This window comes from Mobula hypostoma, chromosome 24 (genome assembly GCF_963921235.1).
Source record: "Mobula hypostoma chromosome 24, sMobHyp1.1, whole genome shotgun sequence".
Taxonomy (NCBI): Eukaryota; Metazoa; Chordata; class Chondrichthyes; order Myliobatiformes; family Myliobatidae; genus Mobula; species Mobula hypostoma.
Genome location: NC_086120.1, coordinates 43,645,090 through 43,661,904, shown reverse-complemented (window position 1 = coordinate 43,661,904; position 16,815 = coordinate 43,645,090). Strand labels below are relative to the sequence as shown.

Genomic DNA, 16,815 nt, shown 5'->3' with positions numbered 1-16,815 from the left:
AATCCTGGTTATGCGACCACTTACGCCAGGCAGACAATTTCTGAAGAGTATTGATAGTGGCTGAGGTCACCCAAGTTGTAGAGACACTGCCCAGAAGGCAGCAATGGCAAACCACTTCTGTAGAAAAATTTGCCAAGAACAAATCATGGTCAAGGAAAGACCACAATCACCCACTTCATATGACACAACACATGATGATGATGATGACAACAATGACTATATTCAGTATTAAGAAAGTAAGCATCAACTTCTGGGAAACTTTTTAAAATAAAAATTTCCTTTTGATCTCACTGCAAACGTAACACAATAAAATGCAGATTATTTCCAGTTCATTTTACTAGATTTATTAACACTCAGCTAGGCACAGAATCATAAAGCGTAGTTAAAAATGGGTTGCAACTCAATTTCAGTCAAATTTTAAATCTTACAATTTGATTTTTTTTTAAAACAGAGGTCTGTGGGTATGTGTGTATGCACAGGTTCAACAGACATTTTCCATACTCTTTATCCCTTTGGAAAAGAGAGGGTGTTGGGACAGGCAAGAGTAGATTTTGCTTGTTCTCTGCGGTGGTCATTTCCCTCTCCATGGCCGTGAGGCTATGAAGACTGCCGGCTGCTGTACTCTGTGCCCGCTAATCAGTTGAACCAATAAGTGAACTTTTGGACCTACTTCGGGGTACACCAGGGTTTAGATCTGAGGACTCACTTTTGGTTCAGATTGTTGTTGTTACATTGTTGCATGACTTGTGTTTTTACCCCTCTTTCTCTTACATATCAGGTGTTGGTCTTTTATTTTTATTCTTTAAGAGAGTTCTTTCAGGTTTCTTACATTGTGGCTACCCAAGAGCAAACAGATCTGAAGATTGTATAATTTATACATTCTTTGATAATAAATGTACTTTGAATCTCTGAAATATGAAGCAATATTTAAGAGAAGTTGGGACAGGTATATGGATGAGAGCGATGTGGAAAGCTATGGTCCAGAACGTGTAGGTGAGGCTGGGCAGAAAAGCAGGTTGGCACAGACTAGATGGGCCAAAGGGCACAACAGCACAGAAACAGGCCCTATAACTAAGACAGGACAAGATTCTTTTGAAAGCCTGGCAAATTAAACTTTTGAGGGAAAAGAAACCAATGATGTGCCCGATAAGGTTCACTTGTTATACTGGGAGAAATAATGAAAAGGTCAAATCACCATTCATCAGAATAGATTTTCCGAACACCACAGTGACATGATACTGCTCTAACAATGCATTGCAGCTTGGGGATTTACTACTGATGCAGCCTCACAGCACGAGTGGGTTGCTTGGTGAGTGTCGCAGGAAAGCAACATCTATCAAGAACCTCCATCATCTAGGCCGTTGCTGCCATCAGGAAGAAGATTAGGGAGTCTCTGATTCTACATCACCAGGTTCAGGTACAGTTATTACCCCTCAGCCATTAGGCTCCTGAATGAGAGGATAACTTCACACACCTCAACAGTGTATTGATTGCACAACCTATGGGCTCACTTTCAAGGTCTCCACCACTCATGTTCTCAATATTTATTTATTGTATTTGCAGAATTTGTCTTTTGCACATTGGATGTTTGTCCATCTTGTTGTGTGCGGTTTTTCATTAATTCTATTGTGATTTACTGTGAATGCCCGCAAGAAAATGAATCTCAAGGTACTCCATGGTGACATATATAGTTTACTTTGAAATTTGAACCCTGCAGTTCAGAAAGTTGTCACTATTCTGGCACACCACATTGAAGGATCAGAATCCATAAAGCCCTTGTTTGAAGTTTCCATATGCTTAGAATGCTTTCATGATGATTAGAGTAATAAAAGAATGAATTTGGCACAAATAATCCTTCTAAGTGCCAGCCGGTGTAGTGGCTTCAGCAAGTGGTCACGCGTTCAAATCCAGCTGGCTCCTTGCACTCTTTCTGTCCGTGCAGGGCTGAACGTCAAGCTAGCAACTCAGCATTGTTAAAAAAAACTGTCAAATGCTATGGAAACAGCAAAAATACTACTCGATGTGCCACAAAGGGCAAAAATGAACATCAACAATCCTTCTAAGATAAAGATTTGAAAGATCATCTTTATTTGTCACATATACAACAGAACACCAAAAAAATGCAAGTTCTATGTCAAATCCTCAAGGATTGTACTGGGCAGCCAGCAAGTGTTGCAGCACTTCCAGTGCCAACATAACATGCCTCTAACTTACTAACCCTAACCCGCATATCTTTGGCATGTGGGAGGAAAGTGGCACACCCTGAGGGAAAAAGGAATTGAATCCTAACTGGTGATTGTTGGCGCTAACCACTACATTACCATGATATCCAAAAACTAATGTAAGCAAAAACTCATGGGCATCGCAGAATTTCCTACCTTGGAGTATCAGTGAGGCATGCTGCCTTTCTTTCATTGTCACATTTAAGAACCAAATTATCAACCTAGCTGTTCAAACTCTAACAGACCAGAAACAAAAAAAAAATAATCACAGTCAGTTCTCAGGAGAAGCGAACTTTTCAACAAAACAGAATTTCTTTACTCAGTGAGCAAAGAAGCACTCATTTGAGAAGTATCTCCTTATTAGGCAGTTCACGACAGCCAAGGATGACTTACTTCCAGTTGAATTCTGTGGAAGGAGTGAGTGAGATCAGTGTGGTGGGAGTGGATGGTATGGGAGATGGTAGAGGTACAGGATAGACTATAAATGCATATTGTGCTTGAACTATGTATTGCATAAAGAAAATGGACATGAAGATGAAGTGAGATCAGTGTGATAGGAGAGTGAATGATACAGGAAATGATATTGGAGGTACAGGTAAATACATGCTGTGGCACATGGTATTAAAAAAATGTATATGAAGTTTCACTATGAGTGTGGTTTGCAGGATCAACCTAGAGCAATTTTCCTGACCCACTTTGAATGTAATTATATTCCTCCTTTAATGAGGGACAACTTAATTCCAGATGTGGCCTCACCAAAGCTTCATAACTTTGGAAACAAGGCTTGCCTGCTTTCATGCTCCACCTCACTTGCAAAAGAAAAAGGCCTAATCGAAGACACAGGCAACCTCCGGACCACACCACTAGGTTCAGGAACAGTTACTACCCTCAACCATCAGGCTCTTGAACCAGAGGGGTAACTTCACCCGCCCCATCAATGAAATGTTCCCACAACCAATGGACTGACTCTCTTTCAAGGACTCTTCATCTCATATTCTCATTATTTATTATTTTTTATTTCTAAGTTGTATTTGCACATTGGCAGTCCATCCTTTTGGTGCAATTTTTCATAGATTCAATTATGGTTATTGGATTTATTGAGTATGCCCTCAAGAAAATGAATCTTTGGGTGACATATATGAACTTTGATTAAGAACTTTGAACTTTAATTATTTGCCTTATTTTGATGTTAGCCCTGTGCTTCATGGATAAGGACACCCAAATCCCACTGTACTATAGTCTCAAAAAAAATACTTTTCTATTCTTTCAACTGAAGTGGATAACTTCACTTTTCCCCATGATAGTCCAACAAACATATTTGCCCGTCTTACAACTTGCTTTCCTATCCATCTTTCTGGATTCCTAGACAAATATAAACAGGGAAGATAAAATCAGTGTACTAGATTCCACGCACCATCACTCAAATCCAACCTCCTCAGCAGCCATTTGACTTCCAGCATCTCTTGTGTTTACGGCCAGCTGCCATAGCCATTGTTATATGTAAGAAATATTTTTATCTCACCCCAGTGGGTGACATGGTAGCATAGTGGTACATGACAGCTGTTAGAAAGGGGATCAATTTCTGCCACTTTCTGTAAGGAGTTTGCACATTCTCTCCATGACTGCGCAAGTGCTCTGGCTTCCTCTCACATTCCAAAAAGATGTATGGGTAGGATTAGGAAATTATGCGCAAGATACATTGGTGACACCTGCAAGCTGCCCAGCACAATTTTTGCTGATTTGATATGTTGCAAACAAAGCATTTCACTATGTTTTGGTATAATCTGACAAGCTAACCTTAATCTTCTTATATAAATGCTCTGCACAACAGAATTTATGTCTCTAATAACAGATCAATATTTTTTTAAAAAATAGACTATGCTGAGAGCTTTACTGACAAACCAATGACCAGATGAAGGTCTTTAAAATTCTGAAGGTACAACAGCAGAACAGAGAAGATGCTTTCACCATAGGAGGTGACTAGAAATGGCATAAATGCCAGACTGTCACTTACAGGTGACTCCTTAAGGTTGCTATAGCTGGGGGTGGTGGTGGGGACAAGCTCCCTCTACCTATTAAATGCTCCCAATGGTGTGCATCTTAAATAGCTTCTCCTGACCCTCATGTATGGCTTAGCTGGAACTGTTTCTACTGACAGGAGAAGGAGCAAAGGCAGGTTACTAGTGCCTTAAAACGAGTCATTTCAGGCGACGGGGCTCATCAGCTCTGGTTAGCAGCCCATGCAGAAGGAAAACTCTGATCTCAAACCTCTGTGGCCTTGCAGCTATACCTACTCATGGGAAAGGCTTTGGGAGTAAACCCCAAGAAAAAGTCGGAGCTGGAGTCCCTGAGGCAGTCCTACTTTGAGTTCAATGTGACTGGCAACCCTTGCAACACTACCCGTGCCAATCTGTATCAGCCTCTGCCTCTCCTTTGGATTCATCAGCTGCGTGGAGAGAGGGAGCCTTCTAGCTCTCCAATTCATACTGCCCTGGCTTGTGTATCACGTAGACAGCAAAATCCACGGTCGACCCTGACCAACCGAGGGCCTCACTAACAGACCCAATTGAGCCAAAAGTTATCAAAACGTGGAAGACACACCACAAAGCACAGCAGAGGTGTCTAAAGGAGAAGCTAGGTGAACAATAAGGAATGGAATAATATAACATTAGGGTTAGATGAAATATGGGTGAAGGCACATGTAGAGCATATACACATATGTGGACTTTTTGGGCCAAAAGACAATCTTTATTGCTGCAAATGTTTGATAAAAAAAGAAATTTAGTTCGGAAGGTATCAAATGTTTTGATTTAACTATATAAATAAACAAGTTAAAAACATCTGAAACATTCAAAAGGATTATCTTTGATTAAATCTAATTGCCCAAAGTACATAGCAACACACATCAAAGTTGCTGGTGAACGCAGCAGGCCAAGCAGCATCTATAGGAAGAGGTGCAGTCGACGTTTCAGGCCGAGACCCTTCGTCAGGACTAACTGAAGGAAGAGTGAGTAAGGGATTTGAAAGCTGGAGGGGGAGGGGGAGATGCAAAATGATAGGAGAAGACAGGAGGGGGAGGGATAGAGCCGAGAGCTGGACAGGTGATAGGCAAAAGGGGATACGAGAGGATCATGGGACAGGAGGTCCGGGAAGAAAGACGGGGGGGGGGGGACCCAGAGGATGGGCAAGAGGTATATTCAGAGGGACAGAGGGAGAAAAAGGAGAGTGAGAGAAAGAATGTGTGCATAAAAATGAGTAACAGATGGGGTACGAGGGGGAGGTGGGGCCTAGCGGAAGTTAGAGAAGTCAATGTTCATGCCATCAGGTTGGAGGCTACCCAGACGGAATATAAGGTGTTGTTCCTCCAACCTGAGTGTGGCTTCATCTTTACAGTAGAGGAGGCCGTGGATAGACATGTCAGAATGGGAATGGGATGTGGAATTAAAATGTGTGGCCACTGGGAGATCCTGCTTTCTCTGGCGGACAGAGCGTAGATGTTCAGCAAAGCGGTCTCCCAGTCTGCGTCGGGTCTCACCAATATATAAAAGGCCACATCGGGAGCACCGGACGCAGTATATCACCCCAGTCGACTCACAGGTGAAGTGATGCCTCACCTGGAAGGACTGTTTGGGGCCCTGAATGGTGGTAAGGGAGGAAGTGTAAGGGCATGTGTAGCACTTGTTCTGCTTACACGGATAAGTGCCAGGGTCCAGTCCTTATATACTTCCATCCCCCATCAGGAAGGTCTCAAAGCTCTACGCTTCTTTTTGGATTCCAGACCTAATCAGTTCCCCTCTACCACCACTCTGCTCCGTCTAGCGGAATTAGTCCTTACTCTTAATAATTTCTCCTTTTGCTCCTCCCATTTCCTCCAAACTAAAGGTGTAGCTATGGGCACCCGTATGGGTCCTAGCTATGCCTGCCTTTTTGTTGGGTTTGTGGAACAATCTATGTTCCGTGCCTATTCTGGTATCTGTCCCCCACTTTTCCTTCGCTACATCGACGACTGCATTGGCGCTGCTTCCTGCACGCATGCAGAACTCGTTGACTTTATTAACTTTGCCTCCAACTTTCACCCTGCCCTCAAGTTTACCTGGTCAATTTCCAACACTTCCCTCCCCTTTCTAGATCTTTCTGTCTCTGTCTCTGGAGACAGCTTATCCACTGATGTCTACTATAAGCCTACTGACTCTCACAGCTATCTGGACTATTCCTCTTCTCACCCTGTCTCTTGCAAAAACGCCATCCCCTTCTCGCAATTCCTCCGTCTCCGCCGCATCTGCTCTCAGGATGAGGCTTTTCATTCTAGGACGAGGGAGATGTCTTCATTTTTTAAAGAAAGGGGCTTCCCTTCCTCCACTATCAACTCTGCTCTTAAACGCATCTCCCCCATTTCACGTACATCTGCTCTCACTCCATCCTCCCACCACCCCACTAGGAATAGGGTTCCCCTGGTCCTCACCTACCACCCCACCAGCCTCCGGGTCCAACATATTATTCTCCGTAACTTCCGCCACCTCCAACGGGATCCCACCACTAAGCACATCTTTCCCTCCCCCCCTCTCTCTGCATTCCGCAGGGATCGCTCCCTGCACAACTCCCTTGTCCATTCGTCCCCCACATCCCTCCCCACTGATCTCCCTCCTGGCACTTATCCGTGTAAGCGGAACAAGTGCTACACATGCCCTTACACTTCCTCCCTTACCACCATTCAGGGCCCCAAACAGTCCTTCCAGGTGAGGCATCACTTCACCTGTGAGTCGACTGGGGTGATATACTGCGTCCGGTGCTCCCGATGTGGCCTTTTATATATTGGTGAGACCCGACGCAGACTGGGAGACCGCTTTGCTGAACATCTACGCTCTGTCCGCCAGAGAAAGCAGGATCTCCCAGTGGCCACACATTTTAATTCCACATCCCATTCCCATTCTGACATGTCTATCCACGGCCTCCTCTACTGTAAAGATGAAGCCACACTCAGGTTGGAGGAACAACACCTTATATTCCGTCTGGGTAGCCTCCAACCTGATGGCATGAACATTGACTTCTCTAACTTCCGCTAGGCCCCACCTCCCCCTCGTACCCCATCTGTTACTCATTTTTATGCACACATTCTTTCTCTCACTCTCCTTTTTCTCCCTCTGTCCCTCTGAATATACCTCTTGCCCATCCTCTGGGTCACCCCCCCCCCGTCTTTCTTCCCGGACCTCCTGTCCCATGATCCTCTCGTATCCCCTTTTGCCTATCACCTGTCCAGCTCTCGGCTCTATCCCTCCCCCTCCTGTCTTCTCCTATCATTTTGCATCTCCCCCTCCCCCTCCAGCTTTCAAATCCCTTACTCACTCTTCCTTCAGTTAGTCCTGACGAAGGGTCTCGGCCTGAAACGTCGACTGCACCTCTTCCTATAGATGCTGCTTGGCCTGCTGCGTTCACCAGCAACTTTGATGTGTGTTGCTTGAATTTCCAGCATCTGCAGAATTCCTGTTGTTTGCCCAAAGTACATAAATAGCTTTCCAACCACAGAATCATCAGGATGCAACTTCAAAACATTTCAACATATCAAGCTGATTAGTAATGTAGAGACTCAATTCTTAAAGTGTGAAAATTAATGATTCATACATTTTTATACTCAATCTTCTAACCCATGTGACAAGTGATTAAGTAAAGCTCCATATGGGGAGACCGAGGCTTCCTGTGGGTTACCAGCAATGAAACATTTGTCATAAGCTCATGCTTATATCTTTGGAGCATGTGGAACCATATTTCACCAGAAGCAATGGTGTCTACATCAAAAGGAAGAAAAGGGTAGCTTCTAATGAAACAAATTTCCACTGATGTTCCAATGAAGTTTTGCACATGTCAAACAAGTGTTTGATGTTTATCTGCTTCATCAAAATATAATGCAACAGAAGGGCTTTTATCCTTAGCTCATGATGTTGTGCCCACTTTTTAACCCACTCTGAGATCAATCCAACTATTCTCTCCCACACTGCCCTCCATTTTTTTTTTAATCATCCATGTACCTATCTAAGAGTTTCTTAAATATCCCTAGTGCATCTGCCTCCAAGACCACCCCTGGCAGTACATTCTATGCATTCCCCCTCCAGTGTTTGCATGGGAGAAAACGAGATGTGTTCATGGACTCAAGGATTTGGACTACATTGTTTTGTATGATTGTATTTTACAGCTGTCTTATATGTGCTAGGTACAACTGTTGGTACTATGATTTGCACTTTGGTCCCAGAGTAACACTGTTTCATTCCGCTGTATTCATGCATGTTCATATCTTGTTGAATCACAATCAAACTTGAACTTAAAGTCCTGAACTTCAAAGTATATAAATGTCACTATATACAACCGATTCATTTTCTTGTGGGAATACTCAATATATCTATAGAATAATAACCATAACAGAATCAATGTACTGCACCAACTTGGGCATTCAACTTGTGTGCAAGAGACAATAAACCATGCAAATATTAAAAGAAAGACACAATAAAAATAAATAAACAAACAAACAATGCATATCAAGAGCATGAGATGAAGTCCTTGAAAGTGAGTCCATTGGTTGTGGGAACAGTTCAATGATGGGGCAAGTGAAGTTAAGTACAGTTATCCCCTTTGGTTCAAGAGCCTGATGGTTGAGGGGTATTAACTGTTCTTGAACCTGGTGGCTGGAGTGCTGAAGAAGAGCAGGAAGACAGCACATCCTGGCTGGTGAGGGTCTCTGATAATGGATGCTGCTTTCCTGTGATAACACTTTGTGTAGATGTGCTCAATGGTGGGGAAGGTTTTACCTGTGATGGACTGAGCCGTCTCCACTTTTTACAGTATTTCCCAATCAAGGGCATTGGTGTTTCCATACCAGATGGTGATGCAGTCAGTCAATATACTCCCCAACACACATCCATAGAAGTTTGTCAAAGTTTTAGACATGATGCCGAATCTTCTTGAACTCGTAAGTATAGCGTTGCTGTGCTTTCTTCATAATTGCACTTATGAGCTGGGGCCCAGTTCAGGCCCTCTGAAATAATAACACTTGAGGAACTTAAAGCTGCTGTGCCTCTCCACCTCTCATGAGGACTGGTTCAAGGACCTCTGGTCTCCCCCTGAAGTTAAGAATTAGCTCCACGGTTTTGCTGACATTAAGTAAGACGTTGTTGCTGTGGCACCACTCAGCCAAATTACCAATCTCCATCCTATTTGCTGATTCTTCACCACCTTTGATTTGGCCTGCAAAAGTGGTGTGGTCAGCAAGCTTGTATATGGCATTGGAGATGTGCTTAGCCAGACAGTCATAAGTGTAAAGTGAGTAGAGCAGGGGGTAATCACACAGCCTTGTGGTGCACCTATGCTGACAGAGATCGTGGAGGAGAATCTGAACTGACTGGGGTCTGAAGTGTGCAAATCGAGGATCCAATTGCACAAGGTGGTTTTGAGGCCAATGTCTTGAGACTTATTGATTAGTTTTGAGGGTATTATGGTACTGAATGCTCAGCTTTCCACCTTTCATTACTGTGCTTTCTGGCTTCAACAAGTATCCTAGTTGGATAACAATTTTCACGTTTTCCAATATGTGCTTAGCTCTGCCCTTACCCATCTCCATAACGTCCTCTAACCCCATAATCCTACAAAGTTTCAGGATCTGGTTCCTGAGAAGCCCCCATATTCATTCATCACTCCTTCTAGAGCTTCAGCTGCAAGTCCCAAGATCTGGAATTTTAATACTAAGCCTCTCAGTCACCAAATGCCTTTCAGGAGTCAAAAAAACAAAGTCAGAACTGGAATTCTATGAAACAGGAAGCCTGTTTATTCCTGAATATTCAGTTTTCAAACTCTTAGTATAGATATTAAAAATCATTTTTAAATTTAAAAATTAAAGCCAATTTTAATAATCCTTAATAAAACCCTTACATCACAAAAGCATTGCCATCTAAGCCCTAGATAATGAATTCTGTCAAATCACACTTTCACTAAACTGTGGGAACATTTCACAACACCAAGAAGACAGCTTAAAATTACAAAAAAAAATCATGCCAGGCAATATGAGATAGCACAAATAAGAGAGTATTAACAATGGAGATAAACTTGTGAAGTACTTTTATTTTCAAATCATTGCGGCTTGCCTGTAGGTAATGTCTTAACCTTATTTTACATTAATAACCAAAGAGAATGAATGAAAATTCCAAGGATAGAAAAGACTGTTCTGCAATTATTTCAAATTAATTGGAAGACTCTTAAAACATTAAAGCGTGCCACAGAGCTGATCAATAATATCTGAGTGAATAATAATTTAGGTTGAAGAAAGGCAACATTAAGATTCAGTAAACTTGTTAATTTTAATGTTAAAACATGGTATAAACAGTTATGAACTTAAGATTTCTGGAAATAGGTTTGTAGGAAAGGCAAAATGAGATCACGATTAAAATGGAAAGAAGGAGAGGCAATAGATGAGCACTGAACAGATTTCCACCCTCCTTCCCCCACAGTGCTGACAGAGTATCATAAAATAATCAAATGAAAACTCCGATGCAAACAGAAAATAGAGTACACAGGTCCACAAACTTTTGATGCAAAGCAGGATTACAACAGGAATTACCATGAGATGGTGTGTTTTCTACTCAAAGAATGAAACTAACCTCTTGAATTAAACAAATTTTCACAATGAACATCTTCTAACAGATAAAAATATTTAATTTTACAAACCAATCATCAAAACACTCCCAAGCAACCTCTGTGTTAGGCAATGTAATTATACCAAATTTTACAATTATTTAGTTTTTTCTGTTTTTAAAGGGCAGTGAGAACATGCAGAGAGAGGCAACTAGTGAAGACATTGCATCTGATTTTAATTATTAAACAAATATTTTTATATTATTTCCTACCTGCATTGCCCAGTTGTTTGTAGAATCTGTACTCCAAATGAAGCTGTGGAGCCCTGGATTTTACAGGTTCCTACGACAAGTACAGAATGATATTAGTACTACCAACATTTTTTAAATAAACCATGAACATAAAAATAAGTGATGACAAGAAATTCTTCTGGTAGTCAAGTTTGGCTTGATAACACAACTCATTCAACGGCAACTTGTACAAGCTTCATATTTAGTCTTTTCCAGTAAGATAAGAGTTGCAGTTCTCCACCAAAGTGCTGGAACTCATTGATTCTGGGGAATAGACCAAGTTGACAGATTCGAGAATCAGGATACAATACTGCTGTTCTTCATGCCAATTAAAAATACAAACAGCCAAACTATTAGCTGTAAGAGAACCTGAATTAAAATTGAATGCAAAATCCCCCATCAATTTGTTTTTCAGAAAGCAGGGCACCAGAGAGTTCTGTTCTTCGGTCAGAACCAACATTGAGTTTGAACATTAAAAAAAACTGCAGATGCTGGAAATTGGGAACAACCACAAAATGCTGGAAACACTCTATAGACATGCAACACCTGGAAAATACGGAGTTAATCTTTCAGGTAGAAGATCAGTTCTAACCTGAAATAGTAATTATTTCTCTTGCCAAATATGCTAGGCTGAATGTCAAATAATTATGGATCGGAATGGCTGAGAAGCACTTGAAGATTTCCTTTGCCATCCTGAGTCTCCATTTATCTATCACCTCTGTCACTGCACTGCAAATACTTTAAATCACTTCTTTATAATGTTGATTACATTGGAAATACATACTGGTATTTATGTACATTTTATTCCATATCTGTAGACAGGCAGCATCTATGGAGAGGAAGAGAGAGTCAACATTTTGGGCCAAGACCCTTCATCAGGTTCCTTCATAGCCTTGAAGGGGTCAGCCCGAAATGTCAGCTGCCCATTCCTCTCCATCAGTGCTGCCTGACCTACTGAGTTCCTCTGGCATTTTGCATGTACTACTGTGGATTTCCAGCATCTGCAAAACCTCCTGATTATTCTATATCTGTAATTTAATCTATAACTATTTTTAAATAATTCTTTATTTTTAAACTTTTTTCAATCCTTTATGTAACACCCTGGGAAAGGTTTCGCTGTTAATGTAATGGTTTTTCTGTAGCTGCAGTGTTTGGGTTATGGCTAGGGATAACGGGGGCTTTGGAATGTGCACTGTCCAATGAAGAGAGTGTTTTTTTTTTCTTGTGTGCCTGAGAACGAGGTGATCTGGGTCTTTTGTATGGCGTGTGATGAAGACAGAAGGTGCCGGAAAGAAGAGGTCGGGGACAGCAGGATAGAGTGGACTTGGAGTGGGGCCGGGAGTCGACAAAGCCAGGGGAAATCGATGGAGGACCAACAGAAGGGAAATCATGAGCTCCCACTTGTGCACATTGGACTGTTTCATTGAAATGGGCCCTTTTCTTTTTTGTTTTACTTTACTAACCCTTTAGTCAAATTAAGAATTATAAAGCTAAATCGTTTAATTGCATATGGTGTACTGTTTGTTATTTCGTGGTACTGGTTTGTAACAAAGGTACAGATCACACAGCATCCACACAAACAAGAGGTTTTGAGGCTCAGACTCCACACGTTTGGCAGGGCCACAGACGGTCTTCCCTAGACTAACGGCACCAGCCAAACCTGAGGGTTACATCTATAATTGTTAAATGTCTCTTATTCCACACTGTGCCCTGAACCAACACACAACACCAAATGTAAATGTAGATGGTGAATAAAGATTGTGACTTTATTCTTGATCCTTGACATCAGGCCTCTACAGTCTTCTAATGACATCTTTCCAATCTCACAATTTGAGTTGCTTCATCCCTAACTCACTAAGATTCAGTCTTCTTTTGACCGCAGCTTATTCCAGTTCTTTTGAAGTGATATCATCCTGAAATTTTTAATCATAAATTTCTCACTATTGACGTCTCATGAATTACCGAAACATTTTACGGATGGTAGCTTGATGGAATGGTGTGGGCGGAAAAATAGAAGGCATGATAGCTGTTGGCCAACAATTAACTCAACAGCTGAAGTCACAGACTATTGTTAACCAAATACACGCTAATATGGATTTTACATGTGATCATAACTAATGTGATAGGTCCTCCTTTTACAGTAAATTTAACAAAGTAATGCAGGAAGGACTGAAAAAAAAGTAATTCAAAAGCAATTCTACATAGCATCGACATCAGGACCACAAGACTCAAAAACAGTAACTTTCCCCAAACAGTAAGGCTGATCAACACCCCCACCCACTAAACACCCCTCCACCACTACTTTATCATTCCTGCCAGTCACCTTTATGTACAGACACTCCTGTGCCAGGCATCACTTTCTGGATATACACAAGATAGTTTATATACATTTACAGTATTAATATTTATTTTATTATTGTGTTATCTTTTGTGTTTTTCTTTGTGCTGCATTAGTTCCAAAATAACAATAATATCAGTTTCTTTTACACTTGTGTACTAGAAATGACATTAAACAATCTTGAACCTTGAATGAATTAAGTGAACTCAGCAATAAATGAACTGCTGTTTTTATACCCAGTATAGCCATGGTTACCACACACTTGAAATTACACAGGAATCTGCAATTTTACTCGTCCTACAGCTTTTAACTTTACTGTTTGTATTTTCAAAAGTGAATCCAAATTGGGATCATACCGCTAACTCTCAGGCTACCTACATTTGATTAGGCAGCTGAGAAAATCAGAGCTCTCAGTTGTTTTCACAGATCATTGTTATCGGAATCAAAGGTCTATTCAGCCATTTAGGCTATAATAATCTGCCATCAGCATTCATTTTAAAACAGCAAAAGCACTTTTCCTTAGCCATCTACTGAACAATTTCTAAAATGAGCCAATTTCTAAAATGATTCAGCACTTATATTACTTGTAACAAAACTGCAAGTAAACACGTAATATATTTTTTTCTATATTTATGTAGGGACAATGTTATAGTTATGCTTACCAAAGATCAAAGTAACCATTTTGTAATCCATAACCAACATTTACAATGTTAAACCAGAACTATTAAAGTTTTGCAGTCAGTTATGCAAGTCTCCAGAATCAGGACATTCAGTTTATAAAGTCACAAATGGACAAAACTTTAGACCAGATGGCTCTCAATCCAGCCCGCCACCTGGGCTCATTTCTCAGGCTGACACCACAACCACACCAACCATTCACAAGGGGAATCCATTGAAACATACATACTGGCACTAGGTTAGGAACTGGATATGAAATACACCCAACTTCTCGGCCCACCGAATACAGGAGGATCTTTGTACTCCATGGTGGATTCAGGTGCTGAGTAAGAAGTCATACAACGTTGATTGACCATTAGCAGGGTCCACTCAATAGTACTTAATCAACACGAGCTCATCTAATGTACAGGTCCTGTGCAATTATGAACACCTCCGATCTACAGATATCCTGTACATATGAATGAGTGTTTGGAAGACCAGGGAGGTGAATTTACCAGCTGCTGTGGGGGCTGCAGGCATTTTCTGCTGGGTGGGGATATGGCATTTCTGCTTGCCTTTCTCTTTACTGTAACCACTCCCTCCAGCAGCAATCGGGAGGTGGTTTGGGGGGGTGGGGGGAGAGACAGGAGGTGAGACAGGCAGAGCTGGGGGAGCACTGAGCAAACACTCTCGATCACTGATTCAGTGAGGTTGGCTGGCGGCTGCTCTTGCATCACTACAATTTCTACGAATATTTCCCACACACTGTTCTCCATTTACGAATAGTCTGGATTACAGATGGCTCTCAGGAATTGTCGTAACCTGGTGACAGCTTGCTAGGAAGCCAGATCTAAGAGACTGCAGGTGCTGGAATCTGGAGACGATTGCACTTGGAGAGCTATGAGCAGTTTTGGACCCCTTATCTAAGAAAGGATGTGCTGGCATTGGAGAGGGTCTAGAGGAGGTTCATGACAATGATCCCTGGAATAATCAGGTTAACCTACGAGTGCTTGATGCCTCCGGGCCTAAAATCACTGGGGTTTAGAAGAATGAGAGGAGATCCTTTTGAAACCTATTGAAAATTGAAAGGCCTAGATAGAATCAGTGTGGAGAGGATGTTTCCTATAGTGGGGGAGTCTAGGGCCAGAGGGTATAGCTTCAGAATAGAAGGGCGTGATGAGGATGAATTTCTTTAGCCAGACGGTGACGAAACTGTAGAATTCATCGCGACAGATGGTTATGGAGGCCAAGTCATTAAGTATTTTTAATCAGGGGTTAATAGGCTCTTGATTAGCAAGGGTATCAAAAGTTAAGAGGAGAAGGCAAAAGAATGGGGTTGAGGGAGATAAATCAGCCATAATGGAATGGTGGAGGAGACTCGATGGGCCAGATAGCCTAATTTTACTCCTACATTTTATGGTCTAAGAAAATCTGATGGAGGAAGTGTCGAGCAACATCTGTGGGTGGGATTTTGAACCAAAATGTTAACTGATCCTTCTCAGTCAGTCAATACCCTAGCACATCCTTAGGTTGTGTTGGCTGTTAACACAAACAATGCATTTCACCAACACAAGAGATGCTGCGAATGCTGGAAATCTGGAGTGACACACACAAAATACATCTCTTGTATGTTTTGACATGCATGTGCAGACATCCCACCCTGCAAAAACTCATTTCAGGGAGGTAGCACCATCAATTTGTGGGAGACTCTGGGACAGGTGGGATGTCTGCAATAGAGTAGCTCCTTAGCAGCTAGCCAGCTAGTTTAAATAATGTTAACTATGCTAATGAACGAATGAAACCTGTTAAACTTACCTCAACATGGCTTTGACAGTCTTAACCCACCATGGGCAATAGAAAAGTCACTGTTGCGAGCAACACTGTCATTATTTTGACCCCTATTAGGTAGGGGTACACTTTAGTGTAGTCTGGGGTGACATATGTTTTATATTTTCATTTTTTGGAATACTCTGCCATGGTGTTTTTTCTCTCTCTCTCTCTCGGTCGCTCTTGTGCTCTCTCTCTTGCCTTCTCTCGCTCGCTCTCAAAAAAATTGATTTCCATGATATTGTATATAATTTGCGGGCATCAGGGAGCCACTATTAATATGCAGGAGACTCCTGGAACTTCCAGGAGAGGTGGGATGTCTGCATGTGCGAAGTAAATAAATAAAATAGTGAATCTCAATAGATTGTTGTTCGAAAGACAGTTGTCACTGGCCTGTAACATGGATCGTTCATTCCTCTCCACAGATGTTCTGACTTGCTGAATTCCTCTAGCACTTTGTATGCGTTGCTCTAGATTTCCAGCATCTGCAGAATCTCTGGTGTTTGCAATCGCAAAAAGTGGGTTCCCCAAAGTCTATACAGCTTCCTAACCAGTTTTGCTGAACTATCAATTCAAGCAAGGTCTGAAACTTAGATCCCAGGATCTGTTCTTAAAAAGGTCAACAATTTACCTTCAAAAGTTAAAAACCAATTTTAAAATTAGATGGAAATTGCATCTATTGACCACCAGGAGGCAACATTCAAACTCAAATATTTTTTGTCCCATCAAGGAGGCAAAACACCCAGTCTCCAGACTTCTATATAGTATTTCACTCCAGTGTTGAGCACTTAACTTTAAATAATGTGCAGTCTACTGCACAAATCAATACAATGTTTTAATGACTCAGTAAAAGAACACAATCATTAAA

The 16,815-nt window shown here is 41.6% G+C and overlaps 1 protein-coding gene across 4 annotated transcripts in view; it reads right to left on the bottom strand.

Moving 5' to 3' along the window:
- Positions 1-16,815, bottom strand: part of LOC134337478 (casein kinase I) — a 157,201-nt gene that overhangs the window by 45,975 nt on the left and 94,411 nt on the right. For all 4 annotated transcript variants that reach the window (XM_063032525.1, XM_063032528.1, XM_063032526.1 and 1 more), the window contains one exon: positions 11,108-11,177. In XM_063032525.1, the coding sequence (XP_062888595.1) occupies positions 11,108-11,177 (70 nt within the window). The remainder of the gene's footprint in view (positions 1-11,107; positions 11,178-16,815) is intronic.